This window comes from Motacilla alba, chromosome 4 (genome assembly GCF_015832195.1).
Source record: "Motacilla alba alba isolate MOTALB_02 chromosome 4, Motacilla_alba_V1.0_pri, whole genome shotgun sequence".
Lineage (NCBI taxonomy): Eukaryota > Metazoa > Chordata > Aves > Passeriformes > Motacillidae > Motacilla > Motacilla alba.
This window is the reverse complement of record NC_052019.1, coordinates 1,304,547-1,327,903: the sequence shown is the minus strand read 5'-3', so window position 1 is coordinate 1,327,903 and position 23,357 is coordinate 1,304,547. Positions and strand designations below refer to the sequence as shown.

The 23,357-nt window shown below is 52.5% G+C and overlaps 1 protein-coding gene across 4 annotated transcripts in view; it reads right to left on the bottom strand.

Moving 5' to 3' along the window:
• The window catches only part of EXOC6B (exocyst complex component 6B), a 376,533-nt gene that overhangs the window by 91,824 nt on the left and 261,352 nt on the right, over positions 1-23,357 (bottom strand). For all 4 annotated transcript variants that reach the window (XM_038134227.1, XM_038134228.1, XM_038134230.1 and 1 more), the window contains 3 exons: positions 22,095-22,206; positions 20,289-20,423; positions 17,894-18,073 (listed from right to left, as the gene is read on the bottom strand). In XM_038134227.1, the coding sequence (XP_037990155.1) occupies positions 17,894-18,073; positions 20,289-20,423; positions 22,095-22,206 (427 nt within the window). The remainder of the gene's footprint in view (positions 1-17,893; positions 18,074-20,288; positions 20,424-22,094; positions 22,207-23,357) is intronic.

Sequence of the window (23,357 nt, the reverse complement as noted above, 5' to 3'; positions counted from 1 at the left end):
AGAAGGCACCACCAGGGATGAGCAGCAGCCCCTGCCCTGGGCACCGAGATTTAAAACCCTCCCAGAATTTATGCGTTTCACTCCTTATAAATAAGACCCGACTTAATCCTTTCCTGCCTCACCCCTGCGCTCCACGAGTTACAGCAGCTCCTTATAAAGTCAGCCGTGGCTTGTGAACATCAATTTCAGGCCATTTCCCCGGGAATACAGCGGGAAATCTGCTGGATAAGCAGCTGCTGCTGACAGGAGACAAACGAGCGCGCGGCCGCTGATATATCAGCGCTAATAAGCTGCCGCTGCGGCTGAAGGTTGTTTGTATTCCCGCTTGGAATGGCCCGGGCTGGCAGGAATCGAGCACATCCTCCTGCCACAGATGCCCACCTCGGCTCTGCGGAGCTTATTTACGAGTTTCACTTCACGGTGGTTTTTCTTTTCCCTGGTTTTTTTTTTTTTTTTTGAGTTTTCCTGCAGCGCTGGAAGAGCCGGACTCGCCTCGCCCGGGACGCACGGAGACGAGTCCGGCACGGACGTGTTTGCCACAGCCCCAACCCTCCCAAAATTGTTACCCTCCCGAAATGGTGACCTGCCCCACCCTCGGCGGCGGTGCCGGGGCTTGTGCCTTGGCAGGGAGCGGGATCTCCGGGGTGTCATTGCGGACGTCGCCGCTGCTGGGGAGCTCAGAGGAGCCGCCGCGCTAATTCCCCGATGGTTTTCAGGAGTGTGGCAGAAGCAGGGACACTCCCAAAGGCTGTCCCTGTGCCAGCGCCGGTGGCGTCCTGATCCTGCTCCCCAGAGCGGCTCCAGCCCGGCTCTGGCCCTGCCTGGGTTTCAGGAACAGCGGGAACACCCCTCAAGATGAACTTCGTGAACTTCCCCCGTGCTCATCTCTCCAGCCTGCCCAGGTCCCACTGGATGCCCTCCTTTCCCACACCACACAAAGGAAAAACCCCAGGAAGGTTCTTCTGTCCCTGCTGACCAAAATTTCAGAGGAACAACCCCGTAACACCCCAAGCAGGGGCCAGATCAACCCATGGGGGTACCTGAAGGGTGACCCACACCTGCCTTGGGCACCAAATTCTGGTCAGGAGAGAGAGAATGAGAAGTGACACCACGAGCGGGTGAAAAAGAGCAAACAATTGAGATGAAATGTCACATAATTGAACCCCAGACAGGGAAAATGGGATGGGAAAAGCAATTTCATCATCAGGGCTTGGCAGCACCACGACTCCGAGAGGCACTTCAGGATGTTCTTTAAGGGAATAATAAGAACAAGTCCTCAGGACTTGTTGCAGAGATGGCAAAGGAGATCCAAACAAGCCCAGAAACAGCTTGAAGGGTGACCCACACCTGCCTTGGGCACCAAATTCTGGTCAGGAGACAGTGAATGCCCGGACACCCTGGTCAGGACAGAGTGAATGCCCGGACACCCTGGTCCCTCCAGCTCAGGAACAATTTATCCAAAGGGTGGGATGAGATCTGGACAGGGGGCAAAGAGCAGGAATGCATCCCTGAGCTGAGCACCCTGCAGGGAAAGGGGAAAACAAACACCCCAAAGGCACCAATGCTCCTTTACCAACGTGGCAGAAATCTGAAGAGCTTCAAAGCACGAGAAGCAATCCCAGTAACAGCTCTGTGGGGTCACTGATTACTTAAGGCCTTTGCAAATCCCATCAAAACCTGGATTTGCACAGGCAAGAACAAGGATCACAGGTGAAAGCTGGCAGATCTCCACGGCCAAGATGCCCAAAGCTCTCCTTGGTCCAACCTCAGTCAAACAAAGCCATTCCAAGGATATTATCCCAGCAAAATCCACAGATTTATTGTTTTGTGGCTCATTCCTGGCAATGAATCCCTCTGTCCACAGCTCCTGATGGAGCCTCGGGGTTGCCATGACACCTCTCAAGGTGACACTGCACTCTCCGTGTCACCCAGGACCCCTCTGGACACACAGGGATGATCCAGAAGGTTCCCTCTGGATCAAGGTGCCACTGCCTTCTCCATGCCACCAGGATCCTCCTGGACACACAGGGATGATCCAGAAGGTTCCCTGTGGCTCAATGTGACACTGCCCTCTCCATGCCCCCCAGGATCCCTCTGGACACACAGGGATGATCCAGAAGGTTCCCTCTGGATCAAGGCACCACTGCCCTCTCCATGCCACCAGGATCCCTCTGGACACACAGGGATGATCCAGAAGGTTCCCTGTGGATCAAGGTGCCTCTGCCCTCTGTGTGCCCCCCAGGATCCCCCTGGACACACAGGGATGATCCAGAAGGTTCCCAGTGGCCACTCCAAGCACTGAAAGGGAGGAGCCAAGCTCCAAAGCCCTCCCAGCGACGCAGCCGAGGGGCTCCTAGCCGAACACAGCGCCACAGGATCACTGAGGCTGGAAAAGCCCTCCAGGATCGCCGAGTCCAGCCTGTGACTGAACCACACCTTGTCCCCATCCTCAGTGCCACACCCAGGTGGCACTCTAATTTTTTAAGACTTTGTTAAGCCTTCTGATGTTTGCATTCTTGTAACGAACTTTCTCACACACAGTTCTGTAAACAACTTATGTTTTGCATTCTTTCATGGAGGAGGAGAGAACTGATGGACTCTTGGTCTGTCCAGTGTCATTGGAGAGGTGGCACTGTCACCCTCCAATCCACTGTCACTTTTGGAAAACTATAAATGTTGGAGTCAGAAAATAAAAGTCCCTCTTTTTATTCACCTGGAGAGCAGCAGTGTCCGTGTCATCTTTTCGTGTCGTATTACGACACCCAGGTGGCACCTCCAGGCACGGGGACTCTCCCCGGGCATTCCCAAAGCCCGGTGTCCATCCCGCTTGAGGAGATCCGCCTGAAATCCTCTCTTTCCATGCATATCCCATCCCCGGGCAGACAGGGAAGGCTCTGGGCTCCCGGGGGCAGCCCCGGCGGGGAAGGGCCACGCGGAGGCTCCGGAGCCGGCCCCGCTGCCGGGAGCGTTTGTTTAGACACGGCCAATCTGTTACCAATTAGGGAGAGGAAACGCCAAGGGGCTGCCTTGTTAATTAAGGGACTCGCTATCAAAGGACTCATTAAGAGCTACTGAAATGGAAGGGTTGTTCAAATAAATACCCATTAATCTTAACGCGCAATCAGGAACGCGCTGCCAGTCCCCGCCACCCTGCAGGAGCGCCTCTGGCTGCCAGGGAGTCATGGAATGGCTTGGGTTGGACCCCAAAGATCACCCGGGTCCACCCTGGCACCTCCCGCTGTCCCAGGGTGCTCCAAGCCCTGTCCCTGGGCACTTCCCGGGGTCCAGGGGCAGCCACAGCTTCCCTTCACCTGTCGGTGCCTCCTGCACTTCCCCTGGCCCAAACCAGGTGGGATGTGGTCCCAGAAATCCAAACCCAACTCCTGCTGCAGCAGTAGAACCCTCCCAGCGACTCTCCGAGGAATTGCCGCAGCATTTCCACGGAAAACAAAGCCCGACAGGCTCCAAGCGCTCTCAGAGTTTCCAATTATTTTTTTAAGCTACCAGCAGAATTCCTTCTTCGCCCGCAACAAGCATCGGGGTTGATGCGATTAAGGATATTTAGACGTGCAAAATCCAGGGGCTTCAGGCAGCAGAAAGGCAGGCCAAAAAACGGGAATCCTTTGGTATTAAATGTACAATTTTCTATAAACACCACAAGTTGTCCTCATAATTTCAACACCGAATTTCCTGACTTTCCCAATCCGTAAGGCAGCACTGGGATGTTTTGCAGAGGATGGAAACGTGATGGGGAAATAATGAGCAATTGTTTGGTAGCACAAACCCCAGGATAATCCCAGTGGATCCTCTCTCTGCAGCCACAGATGGAGACTTCAGACCCCACGGACCTCCCAGGGCTCATCTCCTGCTCCAGAAGCTTCTGGATCCCCTGGCTGCCTCAAATCCCCCTAAACTGGGGGCAAATTCAGTAAATCAGCTCTGGAAATTTTTCCTTCCTTGCCTGTCCTGTTTTGCCTTTTTGTTTTTTTTTTTTTAAACAACAGTTCTGCACTCACTGAAGGCAGCAGAAAAACCCCAAACCATCACCCAAAAGCACAAACGCTTCCCAAAGCATCCAAACAAATGAACGACGAGTACCTGTAATTTTTAAAAATATTTTAAGGAGGTTTACTTAAAAAATAAACCTTTCATTGATTGCCCAAAAGTCAATTTTCAACTGGACCAAGTGGGTTTTTGTGGAGATTTTTGGATGGATTTTTTTTTTTCCTGGTTTGTTTTGGGTGTTTTCAGCTTTGTTTTAGTTTTAAAAAACCACACGAAACCAAACAAAACCCCTACAAAAATAAAAATAAAAATAAAAGACAACCCAAAAGCTGTGGATCTGCACTCAAGATCCTGCAAAGAAACGGGTCTCTGGGACAAAGGTCCAAAGGAACAAGAAGAGGCCCAAGCAAGGACACCCCAAGCCCCACTGCTGTATCTGGTTGGTTGCCAATGTCACCCCGAGCTTGGTGGCCTCCAGAGATGTCCCCTCAAGGCCGGAGCTCAGCTGGCACCAATCACCACCGTGGCCACACCAACCTCCGCGGCTGCGTCCCAAACAAAGCCAGCAGGCACCAAGAAAACCCTCAATTAATTAATTGCATTTACTCAGCTTTGCAGCAGACTCGTTAAGAACAAATCCCTTTTTTGTCCCTATTTTTTTTTTTTTTATGGAAGGAGGACGGGAGCAGAGCAATTCCTGTTTTCCAGGTGTGGGCCGGGCTCCGTCACTCCGCGTGGATGTGACACGAGTGGGGCACGAGGGGTGGCTGACGTGTGACCACCAACGGGCCCTGAGTGGCTTCAGACCCCGGCAGACCTGGATTTGATCCCTGGCTCCATGGAGTCATCCCAGGAGCTGAACACTGGAGCCACTGTGCGGATTTATGGAGCTGGAAAAAGGGGCCGGAGCCAAGTTAGGAGGTGACGTTCACGTGGCTTTGGGATTTGCCAAGGAAAAGAAGGAGGAGGGAAACCTTCCAGCCAAGGCTGGCTTGTGGATCAGGGCTCCTGGGCACATGGGAATGGCGGCTGGAGGAAGGGATACTCCTCAGCTGTGGATCCATGGGATGCTCCTCAGCCTTGTATTAATAGGATGATGGTCAGCCTTGGATCCATGGAACGCTCCTCAGCCTTGGATCCATGGAACGCTCCTCAGCCTTGGATCCATGGAATACTCCAAGCCTTGGATCCATGGAACGCTCCTCAGCCTTGGATCCATGGGATGCTCCTCAGCCTTGTCTCAATAGGATGATGGTCAGCCTCGGATCCATGGGATGCCCCTCAACTTTGGACCAAGGGATGCTCCTCAGACTTGGACCAACAGGATATTCCTCAATCTTGGATCCATGGAACGCTCCTCAGCCTTGGATCTATGGAATACTCCGAGTCTTGGACCAATGGGATGCTCCTCAGACTTGGATCAATGGGATGCTCCTCAGCCTTGGATCCATGGAATACTCCGAGCCTTGGATCCATGGAACGCTCCTCAGCCTTGGATCCATGGAATACTCCGAGCCTTGGATCCATGGGATGCTCCTCAGCCTTGGATCCATGGAATACTCCGAGCCTTGGACCAATGGGATGCTCCTCAGCCTTGGATCCATGGGATGCTCCTCAGCCTTGGATCCATGGAATACTCCGAGCCTTGGACCAATGGGATGCTCCTCAGCCTTGGATCCATGGGATACTCCGAGCCTTGGATCCATGGGATGCTCCTCAGCCTTGGATCAATGGGATACTCCGAGCCTTGGATCCATGGGATGCTCCTCAGCCTTGGAGCTCCTGATGCTCCTCAGCATCCCACTGGCGCAAGGCTGAGGAGAATCCCATGGGACCTTCCAAGCCCTGGAGCTCCTGATGCCCAGACTCAAGAGAAGAGAGGCGATGCCTGCACACACATTTGTCTGGGAAGGCACTCTGGATTCCATCCGCACCGGGACACACGGAATGGCCAAAGTCACTGTCACCATCAGAGCAGCGTCCCTTCCAACAGCCCCAGCATCCACTCCCAGCCGGGACAGGCATCCATGCCCTGATTTCCCAGGAATGGGGGGGCCTCTTCTGCCCAGGATCTGCCATTCCGGAAGTGATCCCACGAACCAGAGCTGTTGGTCTGGGAGGAGGATGGATGCTCCCGGAGGGATGAACCCTGGGCTGTGGTCACCCACGGAAGAACGCTTGATGCCATCAACAAATCACCAGATTTCAAAAGTTTCCCTGCTGGAGCTTTTCCTGAGTAAAACTGGGAATTTAGGCTTGACTTTGACCACCCCATCTCAGTTCAGGAGACAACGTCCCACCATGGAAGATCTCAGGTTCACCATGGAAAACCTACGGAGAGCAGCACCAATTAACCCAATTCCAAGCGGAATTTGTCTCCTGCAAAGACCAGCTCAACTGGAAAACTCCAAAGGTGGAGCAGCCCCAACCAACCTGGAAGGCCCCATGCCCTGCCTGACCCAGGATCTCTCCCAAATTCCCATAGAAGCTGAGCCCGTTTCAGTGGCTGCATTCCAGAGGTGTGGAAAAACCTCCACAGGGTGTCCTTTGCCAGAGGCAAACACTTCCCACCTTGATGGTATTTTGGGAAAAAAACGGGATCCAGCAACAGGACCAACACAGGGCAGAGCTGAACTCCCACCAGAAGCTCAGGGACAACCAGACAAACAAGGAAAAAAAAGAAAAGAAAAGGAAAAGGGGGAAGAAAAGAGCAAAGCAAACCCGGCAATTACCCTCAGCACACCAAAAATAAACCAGCCACTGCAGCCCGACACAAATCCCTGACATTCCAATAAAAGAAGAAGAAAACTTTGGCTGTGCCCAAGATGCCCAAGGTCAACAGCTGGAAGTGTTTTGGCAGGAGCTTGGGGAAGCTCAAGGAAGAGGGAAATCACACTGGGGGTGATGGTCACAACCAACTCCCGCAGACAGGGCTGAAAGGGGCTTTTATTAAAAATATTTAATGCTGTTTTATTCGGTTTGGGGCTTTTTTTTGGGGGGGTCTTTAATAATTTGTGGAGTAGCCAGCTCCATGGAAAGGTTTTTCCCTCTGAAGGAATCAAGAGGTCTTGGAATCATGAGAAGCCTGAGAAGCAGAAGCAAAAACACCCAACAGCAAAAGCACAACTCGAGGAGGTTGGAACCACGGGTAGTTGTGGGATTTGGGATATCAAGAGGCTCTGGGATTCGAGCAGGCACAGGAACACACAATTTGTCCCTCTGTCAGAGCCAACGAGTGACTTCTGCTGGATGACTTTGGTTAAAGAGTAAAATAAATGAACTTTTGGTTAAAGAGTAAAATAAATGAAGGAGGGGCAGCGGGTGGGGAAGGGAAGGGAAGGGAAGGGAAGGGAAGGGAAGGGAAGGGAAGGGAAGGGAAGGGAAGCACCTCGGGATGCAGCTGCCACAGCCGAGCACGGGCAGCTCCTTTGGAGCCCTGAAGAGCCCAAAGCGGGCACAGATCTCCTCTGGAAGCTCCAGGGTTTGCAGCAAAGCTGGGAAGCTGCTGGGGGAAATTTGGATACGCCCATGTGCAAAAAATCCGAGGAAACAGAAGATTCCGTGATCTCCATCTTTTTCCTTGTTCAACATCCAAAGGCAGGGCAGGATATTTTTAATTGAATGGTTTTCGGGAGTCAAGAACATGGAAATGGTTGGGTGCAGAGCCTGGATCACCCAAAATGAGCTGGAGCATCCCGCTGCTCTCGGGGCTCCTGCGGTGCTGCAGGATCTCTCCAAGGATCTCCACACCAGTCACGGGTGGGAAAGATTCCTGCCAGTCCAGGTTTGGGCTGGGACATCATCACACCCTGAGAAACTCCAGGAAATACTCTAGGAATTACTGTAGGGATTACAGCCTTTATCCTGGTTTGCCACTGGGTTGAACTGCAGGCACTCAATACCCACAGAACCACCTGATCCCAACTGTCCCACCAGGCTGGAAGTTGAGACTGGCATCAAAATCACAGAATCCTGGAATGGTTTGGGTGGGAAGGAACTGAAATCCCATCCATTCCCACCCTGCCAATCCCACTATCCCAGGTGGATCCAACCCCAGTGTCCAACCTGGCCTTGGGCACTGCCAGGGATCCAGGGGCAGCCCCAGCTGCTCTGGGAATTCCATTCCAGGGCCTCACCACCCTCACGGGGAAGAATTCCTTCCCAATATTCCAAGTAAATCTCCCCGAAGCCAAAAGGTACCATGAAGTAGCCTTCATTTTTTGGTCCTGTTCGTGTCTCCCAAGGCTCTGTCCTGGTCCCCATGCCCAGGATCCGAGACTTTCCCAGTTCCCTGATGGAAAGCAGAGCCGTGGCCCGGCCGCGATCGGAGCGCGCGGCTCCAAACTGGAACGAACGAGACCAAAAAAAAAAAAAAAAAAAAAAAAGAAAAAAAAAAAAAGGAAAATAAAAAAATGGACATATTTCATCCTCCTCTTTTGTGGGTTTTATTTTCTTTTGTATTCGCTTTGGGAATAACATTCTTTCCATTGGGAAGAGCCTGATTTTCCATTAAATACAAAGCAGCTGCCATCTTGGAAACAAAAAGCTGATTAAATACAGATTCTTTTTTTTATTTTTTCCCTCGCTTATGAAGAGCAAGAACCACGTTTGTTTCTGCTGATTTATCGGGGCAAAGCTGCCAATTACGGCAGCAGGAAAACTTAAAGAGAGCGACTTGAATCGCTCCATCTTCCCGAAATAATTTTGTAATTACAATTCGATGTCGGAGCAAAAAAAAAGGAAAGATCCAGAAGTTTGGAGCGCTCGTCCTCCCTCTGGGACAGCGACCCGGGGGTTCCTCACCCTCTGCACACACACAGGGATGCTCCAGATCCCCCATTTACGCAGATTCCCGCCCGTCGGGATGCCGGGGGAAGGCTCGGCACACCGGGGTGACGCGCGGGGCCTGGAGGAGACGCAACCGCTGCCCCACTGCGGCCCAGATGTTGAACAGACTGGAAAAAAGGATGAGCTCCAAGGAAAAATCCCAACCCACCCACTCCATTGCTGCTCCACGAGCCAGCAAAGCTCCAGTCCAAGAGGTCTTTCCAAGCAGAGCCGAGTGACCAACAGAAGCGGCGTCCGAACCTTCAGCTCATTTTGTCTTTTCCCAAAATCTGAATCAAAGCCGAAATTCCCATTTGGAAATTGAGGTGTTATAAAACACCTCAAAACCAGGCAGAAGATGGATGGAACAGAGAGATGGGGAAAGCTGTAGTAATTAGTGACTGGTTTTTAATTAACCCATCAAGTTCTCCTGACTCCCTGCCCTTCATGAAACCCAACAAAAAACTCCAGAGGATGATGAGAATTCCATGGGGAGCTGCACTTTGAGAAGCTTTTCCTGCTCCTGCCATTCCATCTGCCCAAAGCTGTAAGATCCAGGGAAAACAATTCTGGAAAGGGACCCTGTGATGGTCACGAAATCATCTTCCCCCACACTGGTGGCATCAGCCATGGCTGGTGGCTCCAAGTGACGATCCCGAGCACCCAACTTCTCTGTGCACCCTCAACTCAAGTGTCCCCTGCACCAGGACCCCCCAAAGGTTTGGGCTCCTCCAGGGCAGCTGGGGCTCTTCCCGTGGATGGGTTAAGGAAGGCGTGGAGAGCTTTGGAAGCTGTTCATGGATGTCCCTTTCCACATTCCCGACTGAAGAGCCCTTGGAAAAGCAGTGGGTGAAACAAGAGGAAAGCAGGAAATTGCAAATCCAGTGATTTCCCCTGAATTCCCGAAAGGGTAGAACAATCCCAACCCAAACTTCATCTCCTGGTAGGAGACAATCCTGGTAGGATTTTTGGAAGGTCCAGGCTGAGGCTCTGGAGCAGGAAGGAGAAGGATTCCATACACCAGGGCTGGAATTTTGGCTGCCAGATTCCCTGTGCCACACATTCCTTACGGATGGAGGTGCAGGCAGGAGAAAGCATCCAACACCTTCCTCAATCCCAGTTTGGAAAACAAAATTCCAAGCCAGCTACGCCGAGGTGACTCCACAGAGGGAACGATCCCTACGGAAGCACGTCCTGGTTTAAAGGATTTATGGCATTGGGCATTTTGCCTTCCATTAATTTTCCAACTGCTGAAAGCAGACAAGGAAACCTCGGAATTCCAGATAACCTGGCTTAGCCAGACTCGAGTTTACAGAGCCCCCGGGTTAATCAGGGGTCAGCCTGCCCCATCCAGCACTACCAAATCCACGGGATTTGGACACTCTGCTCCTTGTTTTAAAGCACCACCAGCTCCTGTTTCAACCCCTCAATCAATCCTGACAAATATTTGGGATTCTGGAGGCACTTGGGAAACCAGGAATGGGTTGCTCCAGCCACCAGTCCATCCTCTCCCCTTCAAGGCATCCCTGCTTTACAGGAATTTTGCTGAACATTCATTCAGGCCGTGCAATCCCCTAAAAGACTTGGATCCCCTCTGGAGTGGAAAGCCCCAGACACGGAAGATTCTGGATGCTGCTCATTCCCTGTCCATGTCCGCGTCCCCCTTTTTTTACCTTTTAAAATTCCAGGATTAGCCACGACGACTTCCCACCAGACAAATTAAACTCTGCTAAAACTCCTCCCTTGTCCTGCCACTTTGCGTGATCCCGTTTTTATTTTTCCCCCTCTTCTGTGATTTATTCCCGCCAATTAATCCCAACTAGGCAGAGAACAGAAAATTAGCAGGGATAAAAGGAAGGAAAACTGGGATTTGTTGCCGTTAAGAACAAGCCTGACTAGGAGCAGGCTGGCAAAGCCCCTCCATATAAAGGGATTACTCCATCCCTGACCCTTTCCAGGGGAGCTCCAGGTATTATTTTCCATTGATTTACCTTAATGAAAGTAATGCCCCCCTCTCCGTAGGAAGCTGACTCCAGAGCTGTCTAGGCACTGGATCCAATTAAAGAAATAAATACATCTGGCTTCTAAACAGCTCCAAGCCTGGAAAAGCCAGAGGGAAAAGGGCTTTTTGCATCTCTCCCTCTTGGGCTACGCCCTGAGGACAGCGCAGAGGATGCCTGACATCCAACACCGCTCCTGGAAACCCCTGGCTGCAGGGAATGCCTGGAGCATCCCGGCTGCTCCGCGGCTTTGATGGGAGCCAGCCTGGGATTGCTTTAACCAGGCTCCCTCTCTCCAGGAGCTGGTGTTGATTTGAGGCCTCGGTGTTGACTTAGAAACCCCCCCAGGTGCCTGGAGCCTGCAAATAGTCCAGGCTTAGCCAGGCTCGGTTTCCAGGGAAAGGGGCACAAGCATCCCACCGGAGCAGGGAATATCGGTCGGGATTCCCATGAAGAGCAGGGAATAAAGGCTGGAAAGCAGAAGCAGGGTCCAGGCTCTGAATGTGACCACCCCACAGACTTCCCAGGTGGGTTTTGCTCCCACGGGCCTGGGTTTGCAGCCGTGGGAATAGAGGAAACAAGGTGGCTGCCGAGCACTTTGTTTGCCGTCCATCCCTGGGAATGCCGCGGGTTTTCCTCCCGCACGTGGAACAAGCGGAGATGACAACAATCACAGGGGGTTGCTGAACCAGAAGGAAGGTCTGAAAAGTCTCCTCGGCTTCACTTTGGTGCTGATCGGCCAAATCCAAACTGGGAGATGGCACGTGTCAAGAATCCACATTATTTTCTGGAGAAAACTGTGGAATCCCAGAGCGGTTTGGGATGGAAGGGACCTTAAAGACAATCCAGTTCCATCCCCTGCCATGGCAGGGACACTTTCCACCATCCCAGGTTGCTCCAAGCCCCGTCCAGCCTGGCTTTGGACACTTCCACTCCAGTCTGAGGGAAGGCTTAGTGATCCAATCCCTCCAACCAGGAGGAATTTCCAGCTGGAATCCCCACGGGGAATTTCTCCGAACAAGGAGCACGGATTTTACAAACATCTTTTCTCTTTGGAGCAGAGTGTGAGAATCTCATCCAGGTTTCCCTCTTATCAGGCGTTCCTCCTAATTCCCTGCAGATTTAGGTACTCCAGGGGGATAAAAAGAGCCATTTAAAGGCACTAAAAACAACAATTTAGTGATCTATTGGGAAGGAAACCCTTTCCTTTGGTCTCCAATTTATCCCAGAATTATTTATCCCATTGATCTCGACTTCCAGTCCATCTTTTCCTTTCCTCCTGGCTGACACAAAGGACCTTTTCTGGTTCAGCTCCCCCCGAGCCCGGAGGTGTGAGCGGAGCAGAGCCGAGGCGCAGGACACGGCGTCCGGTACTCACCGACATGGTAGAGTGGACATCTACCTGCCCCTACAGAGGACAACACAGGAGGTCAGGGTCACAACAGAGCAGAGCAACAGCACGAAGGAGCCCAAAGGGCATCAGAGGTGCCCACAACCCCCCCAGCGCTCCAACAGAGGCTCCGACATGGGCAAAGGATTGGGAAAGAAAATGGGGGCTCCTGGGAGGAGGAGGAGGAGAATAAAGTACCACAAGGGAAGTTTTGTTGTCATTCTGTCACACATTCCTGGAATGGGTTGGGTTGGAAGAGACCTTAAAGAGAATCCTGATCCAAACATCTCCCACTGTCCCAGGCTGCTCCCAGCCCCAGTGTCCAGCCTGGCCTTGGGCACTGCCAGGGATCCAGGGATTCTCTGGGAATTCCAGCCCAGCCCCTGCCCACCCTCCCAGCCAGCAATTCCTTGCCAAGATCCCAGCCCAATCTCCCCTTTCCCAGTGGCAGCCATTCCCTGGCTCCTGTCCCTCTGTCCCTTGTCCCCAGCCCCTCTGCAGCTCTCCTGTCTGCTCTGCACGTCCCCACCCCTGTTCCTCAGCAATCCCACCTGCAGGAGGTGATGGATGTCAAACCCTGGGAGTGACAGCTGGGATCAGCTCCAGCAGGGCTTGCCCAAGGGCCAGGGGAGTTATTTAAGCACAGACTGGGCTTGTGCAAACCCAGAGGTGACTCTGGTGCTCCTGGGATGTTTTCCTGATGGTTATTTTCCACTTGGGTCCCCTCCCAGAGCGGCCGAGGCTGTGGTTGGTGCAAAGTTCATGGCATTTCGCTTCCATGCACAGGGCCTTGGCTTATAAATATTCCAGAGGGATTTGACTTTTCAAATGAAAACACAGGCAATCGTTCTCTTTGGAAAGAAAATAAACACTTGCAAAGCTCTTTCTACCAGAGCAAGAGCTGCCGGGGCCGTTCGTTTGCGAGGGGGAAGAGATGCCAAGAGAAGGCAAGAAACCATCACGGCTCCAGCTGAAATCTGTGCCTGCCATCTGGCAAAAATAAGCAGAAAAGGGAAAAAAATAGGGAGGGGAAAAAAAAAAAAACCCCTCTGCAGAGGGTTCACACTGAAGTGCTCAACGGCAGAGGTTGGATTTGTTGGATCGCTGAAAGATTGCTTCCCCTTCCCAGGTCAGCCTCACCTCTTGACCTGCCCTGATTCCCTTCCAAAGGAGGTTATCGAGATACAAGACTAACAGAGGATTAAAGGAAACTGAAAATAAAAACAAAACACCCCCCCCTTCCCCCAGCCCCGCTCCCCTCCCCCAAGAAAACATCCTTGCTTTGTTAACCTGACAGTTCAGGGGAGGTGTTGACACAACCCTCCATCTCTGAGGAGCTTAATGTCAACAAATCAGTGTGTTTGGAGTAGCCCTGTCAATGCCATTTACATTAACTTGTCCAACAAGAAATAAAAACAACAATCAGCCATCAAAGACAAAAGGCTTTTTCAGTCATTCTTTGCAAAGTCTTAGGCTGGAAATGTTCATTTTTTTGGAGGCCGTGGCCCTTTTGCTTGCTGAAAACCAGAAACCACCTTTTTTTTTTGTTTTGTTTTTTTTTGTTTTTTAAGGCCTAAAATACTTTTTGTACTAAATTTTTTTTTCTTTTTACTCTTAAAAAAAGAGGTTTTTCTTTTTAAGGAGACCCGAGCATCCCCTATTAATGAGCTCCACAGCAGCAGCAGCAGGAACCGACTCTCCCTGGTTAACGCAGGAAGAGGGCGGCCTTGGGAGCCAAATGTTAATTATGCTTTGATTCCCATCAGCGTTTTATTTGCTCCGAGACATTTTTGGGCACTTAGTGGAGCATTCTGGAGTTGTGGCTCCAAACCACCATGACCGTTTCATGCAGCACTGGCATGCACCAAAGCCCCGGGAAGTTCTCCGTGAACTTTTCCTGCCCCCCGGCACTGGTGAGGGCTCAGCGTCTCCCCCAGAAAACTGCAACGTGCAAATAAATTCCAGGAATTCCCAAAATCGAGTGGTTTTCATCATCTCCCACAATGCCTACTCCGAAGGAAAAAAAATTGGGATTGCAAGGCCTAGAAAAAGTGGAGGCTCTTTAGGCCGCCGCGCCAGCCAGGATTTTGGAAATAATTTTGGATTTTTTTTTTGCCACAGAGGTGGTGGAGGCCTCATCCCTGGAAAAATCCAGTGCCACAGCTCTGGACAGCTTGATCCAGTTGAAGATGTCCCCCAGACAACTGCAACGTGCAAATAAATTCCAGGAATTCCCAAAATCAAGTGGTTTCCATCATCTCCCACTATGCCTACTCCAAAGGAAAAATTAGGGACTCAAATTCCTGCTTGAGCTCCAGAGAAAATGGAGACCCTTCAGCTTATGAATCAGGATTTTGGGCTGGGTCAGTTTTGCTGCTTGGACTAGGTGCCCACAGAGGTGGTGGGGGCATCACCCTGGAAAAATCCAAGGCCATGGCTTTGGACAGCTTGATCCAGTTGAAGATGTCCCCCAGACAACTGCAACGTGCAAATAAATCCCAGCAATTCCCAGGATCAAGTGGTTTCCATCATCTCCCACTATGCCTAGTCCAAAGGAAAAATTAAGAACTCAAATTCCTGCCTGAGCTCCAGAGAAAATGGAGACCCTGTAGGTTATGAGCCAGCATTTTGGGACTCAAATTCCTGCTTGAGGCCTAGAAAAAGAGACTAAGAAAGAGACTTTAGGCCAACCCACCAGCCCTGATTTTGGGCTGGGTTATTTTTGCTGGGTGCCCAGAGAAATGGTGGAAGGCTCATCCCTGGAAAGATCCAAGGCCATGGAGAAGGTGATGCAGTTGAAGATGTCCCTGCTCACCGCAGGGGCTCGGAGCAGGTGACCTTCAAGGGGCCCTTCCAACCCAAACTGTTCAGCAATTCTGGGATTCCCGAGAAACACAGGAAAAATCCAGCCTGAAGAGGGAAACAAAAACCCTAACTCTGAATCCCAGCTCAGATTCCTTTCAGCTCCTCTCCAAGGCTGAGTCCCAAGGATCTTCCAAGGCCACTTGAGCTGCCCTGGGGCCAGCTGGAGCCGTGACCCTGCAGAGTTTTCCTGCAGCTCTGTTGGGACAATGGGATTACTCAGCCCCGTCACGGTGCATTTCTGCAGCCTCAGGACTTTGGGCTCAGTTTTTTTCCCTGATGGGGCTTTTCAGAGCTGGAATTTTAGCCCAGGAACTCCGACATGCCCGGGCTGAGGTTCCCTGATGGTGGAGGCGTCATTGCAGCTGGGACAAAAGGCAGGGAGAGCAACAAAACTGCACTTTCCAGCACCAGGGGAACACTTCTCACTTGGCCAAAATCCCATAAATTCAACAGGAATCAGCTCTGGAGGATGGGGGCATTTCCAAACCAGGCAGGAGAACAGGAATGGGAGGTGTTGCGCACAGGAATGAAGGTGCTCCAAGGACACCTCACCCCAGGATGGAGCAGAGTCCTGGAGCTACCAGCAGTGTGGAAATCATGGATTTTATGGGACCAGGCTGAAAACTCATCTCAAACAGGGCAGCAGTTCCTCTCAGACCCCAAAACTGTCGTGCTTTATTTCCAGTCACATGGATGGATGGGTTGGGATGGGTTTGGATCAGCTCCATCTTGTCCCCAGAACTCTGAATTTCATTCTAGAGCTGGAATTCACCCTTTTGGGAATGTTCCGTCACCCCTCTTGCTCCTTCCTTCCCCAGCTGACGCTCATCTCACATTTTTGGTGCTTTAACAAACACCTCCTTAATTTTTTTTCATGGCTTTGGACAACACTTTTATCTCCTGCACTTCAGTAGCAAAGCCCAGGAACTTCAGTGTGCTCCTGAATCAGCCACTGGAAAAACTCCCTGAACCCTACAAGGATGAGAAACATTGACACCAAAGGATGTGGAGGCCTTTGGGATGCAGCCTGGTCCTTCCTGGCTTGCTCTCACCCACAATTTGGGTGATCCATCAGCAACATAAGGAAGAAACTCCAAGCAATATTAAAAAAATCCCAAACCTGCAGATCCCACAAAGCTCTGAATCACACCTGCAGCTGCCCAAACCAGGCTGAGGTGCCTCCCCTGTCTCCCCAGGCTTTGGGGAGGCTCTGGAGCTCAGGGGCTGCCCAGCAAATCCAAACTTCTCCTCAGCTGGGGCTTCTCTACCCCAGCTCTGGAAGACAAAAGGCTGCCTCGATCTGTCCTGGTGCTTCTTAGACCAATTCAAGTCCTCCCAGCCTCCAAACCAACCCTGACTGGCTCCAAAAGGAAACATTAATATTTAAGGAAGATAAATCACTCCTGGCCCACCTCATAAATCACTGTGGGCATCCCCCCCCCAGCTCATCTCTGCTGCTTCATGCTCTGCTGCAGAGACCAATCTCCCTGTCAAATTCCATTACTGGCTCCTGAGTATTCCCAGCGTGATGGGCGGAAGCCTCCAGGTGCTAAACCAACCCACAGCTCCTTTTCTAAGGAGAAATCCAGCCATTTCCAGCGTCTCCTGGCTTTGGAAGGCACCTGCCACGGGACACCTGCTTGGGGACATTTGGGACAAACCTGGCTGGGGAGATGGATCCAAGTCCTCCCCATCTCTCTGCTCAACACTTCATTAATCAGTTCATTTACCAGTTTGCCCCACTGGTAACAGAGCTGAGGAAGCCACTTCCCCTCCACACAGGTGCAGAGGAGCAGGGAAGCCACCTCTGTCCCCTCTTGGGGGCTTCTCCCCCACAGCAAACCAGCCGGAGCTCCCCCTGCTCCCAGGTCTTCCTCTGGGATGAGGATGCCCAAAGACACGAGCCAGCAGAGTTTGGGGGGTGTGACACCTCCCGGAACAGCTCTGGAGGGTGGGACCTCCTTCCAGAGGAGAATCCCAGGCACAAACAGAACGAAGGAAGCTGCCACTGGGGAATATTAAATCTCCCCTTCCTGTTTATTCCCAGCTCCTGAAAGCAGCAAATAAATCCCGGTTTTGTAAAGGAAGAAAGATCTGGAATTGCTTTTAGAACAACCACAGAGTTCAGGGGATTTGCTGTTTCAAAATACCTGCTGATCCTCCCGAGAGTGCATCCACACAGCTCAAAACAAATCCCATTTAGAGGAGGGGAAAAAAAGCTGCTGGAGCAAAAAAAGGAATCTCCCTGGTGATTGGATTTTTCCTACCAATGAGACACCACTCAGCCGACTGCAAAAAGCAACAAAAAGCACATTTCTGATGGCAACAGCAGCATAAACACAGGGGCTTCAGACAGCAGAGAGAAGAAAGAAACATATGGTGCCTTCCAAGGGAGCAACGTTGGGATGGGAAGCATCAGGGACTTGACAAACACTTGGAAATGCAGCTGTAGTTTGAGTAACGCACCCATAGGCTGGATTTTTGGGGAAAAAAAATCCTGGATGTGCATTAAGTGGAAGTTAAAATATCTGAAATACAGGTGTGGAATAAATGACAATCCTGCTGGTACATGGTGGGCTGGGATAGAGCCTCAATCCCCCAAAACTAGATTTAGAAATAATTGGGAGAGTCCTCCTGAAGCCCGGCTTGTGGTGACACGTGAACCCTTCAAAAATAGAATTTGATCGAACAGAAATCTTCCTTTAAAAATAGAACTTTCCCACATCCCCCACAGCACCAGGCCCTGCTTCCAGCACACCCCGCGAGGTCTGAGCTCCCCCGGGAGCAGCAGGGAGGGAAGGCTCACCGGGAGGTGGGTGAACACGGCGAAGGTGCTGCGCAGGAAGCCGATGAGATCCACCAGGTAGTCGCTGGCCCGGCTGCCCGGCTCCAGGGCCATCCAGTCGTAGTCAGCCAGCTGCAGGAACTGGTCGATCTTCTGGTTGAGGTTGGTGTAGATCTCCTCCTCGGCGGCGTGGCGGGCGTCCTGGGAATGAGACACGGCGTGGGATGGGGGCAAAATCCTACATGGGATGGGGGCTCCAAAGCACCAAAATCCTGCATGGGATGGGGGCTCCAAAGCATCAAAATCCTGCATGGGATGGGGGCTCCAAAGCACCAAAATCCTGCATGGGATGGGGGCTCCAAAGCACCAAAATCCTGCATGGGATGGGGGCTCCAAAGCACCAAAATCCTGCATGGGATAGGGGCTCCAAACCACCAAAATCCTGCATGGGATGGGGGCTTCAAAGCAGCAAAATCCTACAGGGGATGGGGGCTCCACACCACCAAAATCTTACATGGGATGGGGGCTCCACACCACCAAAATCCTACATGGGATGGGGGCTCCACATCACCAAAATCCTACGTGGGATTGGGGCTCCACACCACCAAAATCCTATGTGGGATTGGGGCTCCAAAACAGCAAAATCCTACATGGCATGGGGGCTCCACACCACCAAAATCCTACAGGGATGGGGGCTCCACACCTGCAAAATCCTGCATGGGATGGGGGCTCCACACCATCACAATCCTACAAGGGATGGGGGCTTCAAAGCAGCAAAATCCTACGTGGGATGGGGGCTCCACACCACTGAGATCCTGCATGGGATGGGGGCTCCACACCTGCAAAATCCTACATGGGATAGGGGCTCTACACCACCAAAATCCTGCATGGGATGGGGGCTCCAAACCACCAAAATCCTACATGGGATGGGGGCTCCACACCATCAAAATCCTACATGGGATGGGGGCTCCACACCACCAAGATCTTGCATGGGATGGGGGCTCCACACCACCAAGATCTACATGGGATGGGGGCTCCACACCACCAAAACCCTATGTGGGATGGGGGCTCCAAACCACCGAGATCCCACGTGGGATGGGGGCTCCACACCACCAAAATCCCACGTGGGATGGGGGCTCCACACCACCAAAATCCCACGTGGGATGGGGGCTCCACACCACCGAGATCCTACATGGGTGGGATGGGAGCTCCACACCACTGAGATCCCACGTGGGATGGGGGCTCCACACCACCAAAATCCTACATGGGATGGGGGCTCCACACCACCGAGATCCTGCATGGGTGGGATGGGAGCTCCACACCACTGAGATCCCACGTGGGATGGGAGCTCCACACCACCAAAATCCTACAAGGGATGGGAGCTCTACACCAAAAAAATCCTACATGGCATGGGGGCTCCACACCACCTCTAACGGGGTGGGAGCTTCACCCAAGCTTTAGACCAGGAGGTGACACGACCCTAAAGCTCAGGGCAGGAACACGAGGCAGCCTCAGGCTGGTGGGACAGGGACCACCCGGCTGTGGTGGGCAGGACCAAGCTGGATTCTGCCCCTGATGTGACCTGAGGACAAATCCAGGGGAGATGGAGGAGAGACTGGCTCCAGTGGTGGGATCCTGGTGCTGGTGACACCAAGGTGGTGTTCCACAAGAATGGGATCCCTGTGGGTCCCCGCAGCTCAGAATGTCCCGTGAGTCTGAGGAGGGAGAGGAACATCCCCTATGGAAACCCCAGCAAAGCCAGCGCAGGGCTGGGGTTCAGGAGCCTCCCTGCCTGAACAAGGGCAGGACACTCAGCTTTAGGCCAAACAGGTGGACAGAGCCAGGGTGGACATCCCTGGGGACACGAGACTGAGTCACCCCAAGGCAAAGCCTCACCAAACCCACTCCTGCTGTTCCCACCGCTGGATCTCCACGGGACACCCCACACTTGACCCAACCAGATCCCATATAAAGCACCTGGGTGAGCACTCCTGGAGTGGGATTTAAAGGCTGGAAAACCCAGGAGTTTCTGCCAGCCCTGATTTTTAGGGGATAATGCCAAAAGGAGTGGAAAGACGGAGAAATAGAAATTCTGGAAATCTTTGTCCCAGGTAGAAGAGGAACCTGGCGTCCATGACACAGCACCCCAACAGCGAAGTGAGGATTTATTTAAACAAGAAATACCAGGCTTCTGTTTAAGATCTCCTTAATCCTTCAGCTAATTAGGGCTGTAAATGAAGGACAAAACCTCCCACGATCTCGACAGGAGCAACGCTGCGAAGGACAAACCCAAAGCGATGGCGCAACCTCCCCAAAACAGGCCAGGACTATCCCTGGGCTCAGCCCAGCTGCCCCTGAGGCCTCCTGAGCAGCTCCCACCCAGCAGCACCCAGGGGTGGCACCCCGCCCTGCTCACCTTGAAGGTGGTGGTCCCGTAGAGCTTGGTGGTGTGCACGGTCTCGGGCAGCACGTTGGTGATGTTGGTGATGAACTCCTCCAGGAACTTGCAGGATTTCTCCAGGTGGGTGGTGTTGATGATGATCTGCACCAGCTGGGGAGGCACACAAGGGTTTCAGCCCCGCTGCCAGGGCCAGGGATGCCAATTCCATGCAAAGCTGGTGCTGTGCAAACACCCCGAGCTTTGCTACGGGCTCCGGTCTCTCCTCCTTTCACAACACCTAAATCCAAGATAATTCTGGGGGGGAAGCATTTCCCATGACAGCCGCTAATACCACGGGAGGCGATTTTTTTTTCTTTTTAAGGACTTTCCTACATTGAGCTGTCACTCAGGGCTCCCCAAAAAACTGCCAGGACACACCAGGAGGCTCCCGGCTGCCACTGAACCCGAAAAATAACCCGAATTTGAGTGACGCCGAGCAGCATCACACGGGCCCTGAACAAAGGAACCACGAGGTTTGGCTCTGGCAGGTGTGGGGTGAGCAGATCTCTGCCAGCCCCCGGGGCAGCAGAACGCCCTGGGCTGGTGTCATTTCATTGCTGGAGCGTGGTGGGGCCGTCTGGAGCCACCTCCCGTGCGGGAAGGGTTTGGAAATGCTCCCAAATCTGAAGGAGACTGGATTCATCAGCGATTTCAAAAGAGCAGAAACTGCAAAGTGGCACCACAAAGATCCCAGCACCGGTGCTGGTGACATCATAAGGGTGCTGGTGACACCTTGGGAGGTCCAGCCTGGATATGAGGGAGGAGAAGAGACACTGGAAAGGTGCAGAACTGGAACTGGGTGTCCAGAGAAGCCGTGGGATGTCTGGGAGAAATGAGAGGCTGGGAAGGGAAAGCTTTGGTTGACACGATGCAAGGCAGCAACAATTAAGTAAACAATTAGTAACTCCTGTTTAATACCAGCAATTAGTAACTCTTTGTATAAAACCCAGAGGCCCCACCTGTCCTGGGGACCTGCAGATTTAAAATCATCAGAAACCTGATTTTGTACCAAAAAAAAAATGGATCATGAAAGAAAATCTCAAATTAGGGTTTGTGCTGCAGCAATGCGCTGAATCCACTCAAACACCTCCTTAAAATGAGGATTGCTCTCCCATTCCCTCACATTTCCCTCTTGGATCCTCTCTGGTCCTCCCTGAAGTCCTGTGAGTTTAACTCCAGTTTGTAAAATTGCCCAAAATGGAGAGAGCAGAATTCACAACCAAAGGAACCTCTTCACTTTCCCACCATCTAAAGCTCCTCGCTGTGCACAACAACTCCGAGCAGTTTGCCAGGCAAATATCTCATGGAATGCTCCAAACCAGCACCTCTAAAGGCACTTGAAGGAGTTCCAAGGGACCTCCTGTCACCCTGCCCTGGAATCACACAATCCAGGAATGGTTTGGGAAGGAAGGGAACTCAAAGTAAGGATTGGGAAAGAAAATGGGAGCTCCTGGGAGCTGCTGGGAGGAGGAGAAGGAGAATAAAATACCACAAGGGAAGTTTTGTTGTCATTCTGTCACAGATTCCTGGAATGGGTTGGGTTGGAAGAGACCTTAAAGAGAATCCTGATCCAAACACCTCCCACCATCCCAGGTGGATCCAAGCCCCAGTGTCCAGCCTGGCCTTGGGCACTGCCAGGGATCCAGGGATTCTCTGGGAATTCCAGCCCAGCCCCTGCCCACCCTCCCAGCCAGCAATTCCTTGCCCAGATCCCAGCCCAATCTCCCCTTTCCCAGTGGCAGCCATTCCCTGGCTCCATTCCCAAGGGAGCCCACAGCCCACCTCTGTCAGTCCAACGTTTCTCCTCTTGATGACGTTCTGTAAACAGTTGCTCAGGGTCCTGGTCAGCAGCAGATTTGTGGATTTTCTGATCATGTCATCGACTTCCGTGGAGCTGCGAAGTAAAATTTAAAGAGGAATTTGCAAGGCGCTCCATGGAAAGAAAATCCCTGGGAATTCTTCTCAACCTCCTTCCCGACTCTCCCCTGAGCAGCCCTGCGGCGACCACAGGAGCTGATGTTTGAAATGCATCAAAATACAATAATTTAAGCCTTTTTATCCATGTTTCGGGAGGAAAGGTGAATTTACACCTGCAGATCCCACATTCCTCAGCCTCCCATCCAAGAGGGGCTGGTCCAGCCCAAGGCAGAGCCGTCTGTGGCATCAGCACAACCCTGCGCCCTGCTCCGGGGATTTGAACGTTCCGTACAAGGGAAAAGAACTGCAGTGCTGAAACCCTGAATCAATCCCCCAGAATTCCCCTCTCCGCCCTTTCCAGGCTTATAGACAAAATTACAGAACCATGGAATGGTCAAGGTTGGAAGGGATCTTAAAAGGAAACTGGAGAAACTGCAGGAATGAGCGAGGTCACAGGGAATGGGTTCAGAGGGACACACTTCCCACGATCCCTGGATTTCCACACAGGGATTCCTCAGCACAGCACAGCTCCCAGCTCCCAGAATGGTTTGGGTGGAAGGGACCTTAAATCTCATCCCATTCCCAAACCTATCCATGGGCAGGGACACCTCCCACTGTCCCAGGTGGATCCAAGCCCAGTGTCCAGCCTGGCCTTGGGCACTGCCAGGGATCCAGGGGCAGCCCCAGCTGCTCTGGGAATTCCAGCCCAGCCCCTGCCCACCCTCCCAGCCAGCAATTCCTTGCTCAGATCCCAGCCCAATCTCCCCTTTCCCAGTGGCAGCCATTCCCTGCCTCCTGTCCCTCTGTCCCTTGTCCCCAGTCCCTCTGCAGCTCTCCTGGAGCCCCTGCAGGCCCTGCCAGGGGCTCTGAGCTCTGCCTGGAGCCTTCCCTTCTCCAGGGGAGCATTCCCAGCTCTCCCAGCCTGGCTCCAGCCCTGGAACACCAGACTGGAAACTCCTGCACCCCATTCCTGCCCTTTCCCAGGCGTCTGGAGCAGCAGCACCGCTGGAATCTGGGGGTTCGGCCCCTCCGAGGTGCTCATGGCGCCGCCTCTCCTTTCTCCAGGAGATTTTGCCAACCCCCCTCTGCCAGAGGCTCCTTGGATCTGTGCTTGGCTCTGGATTAGCC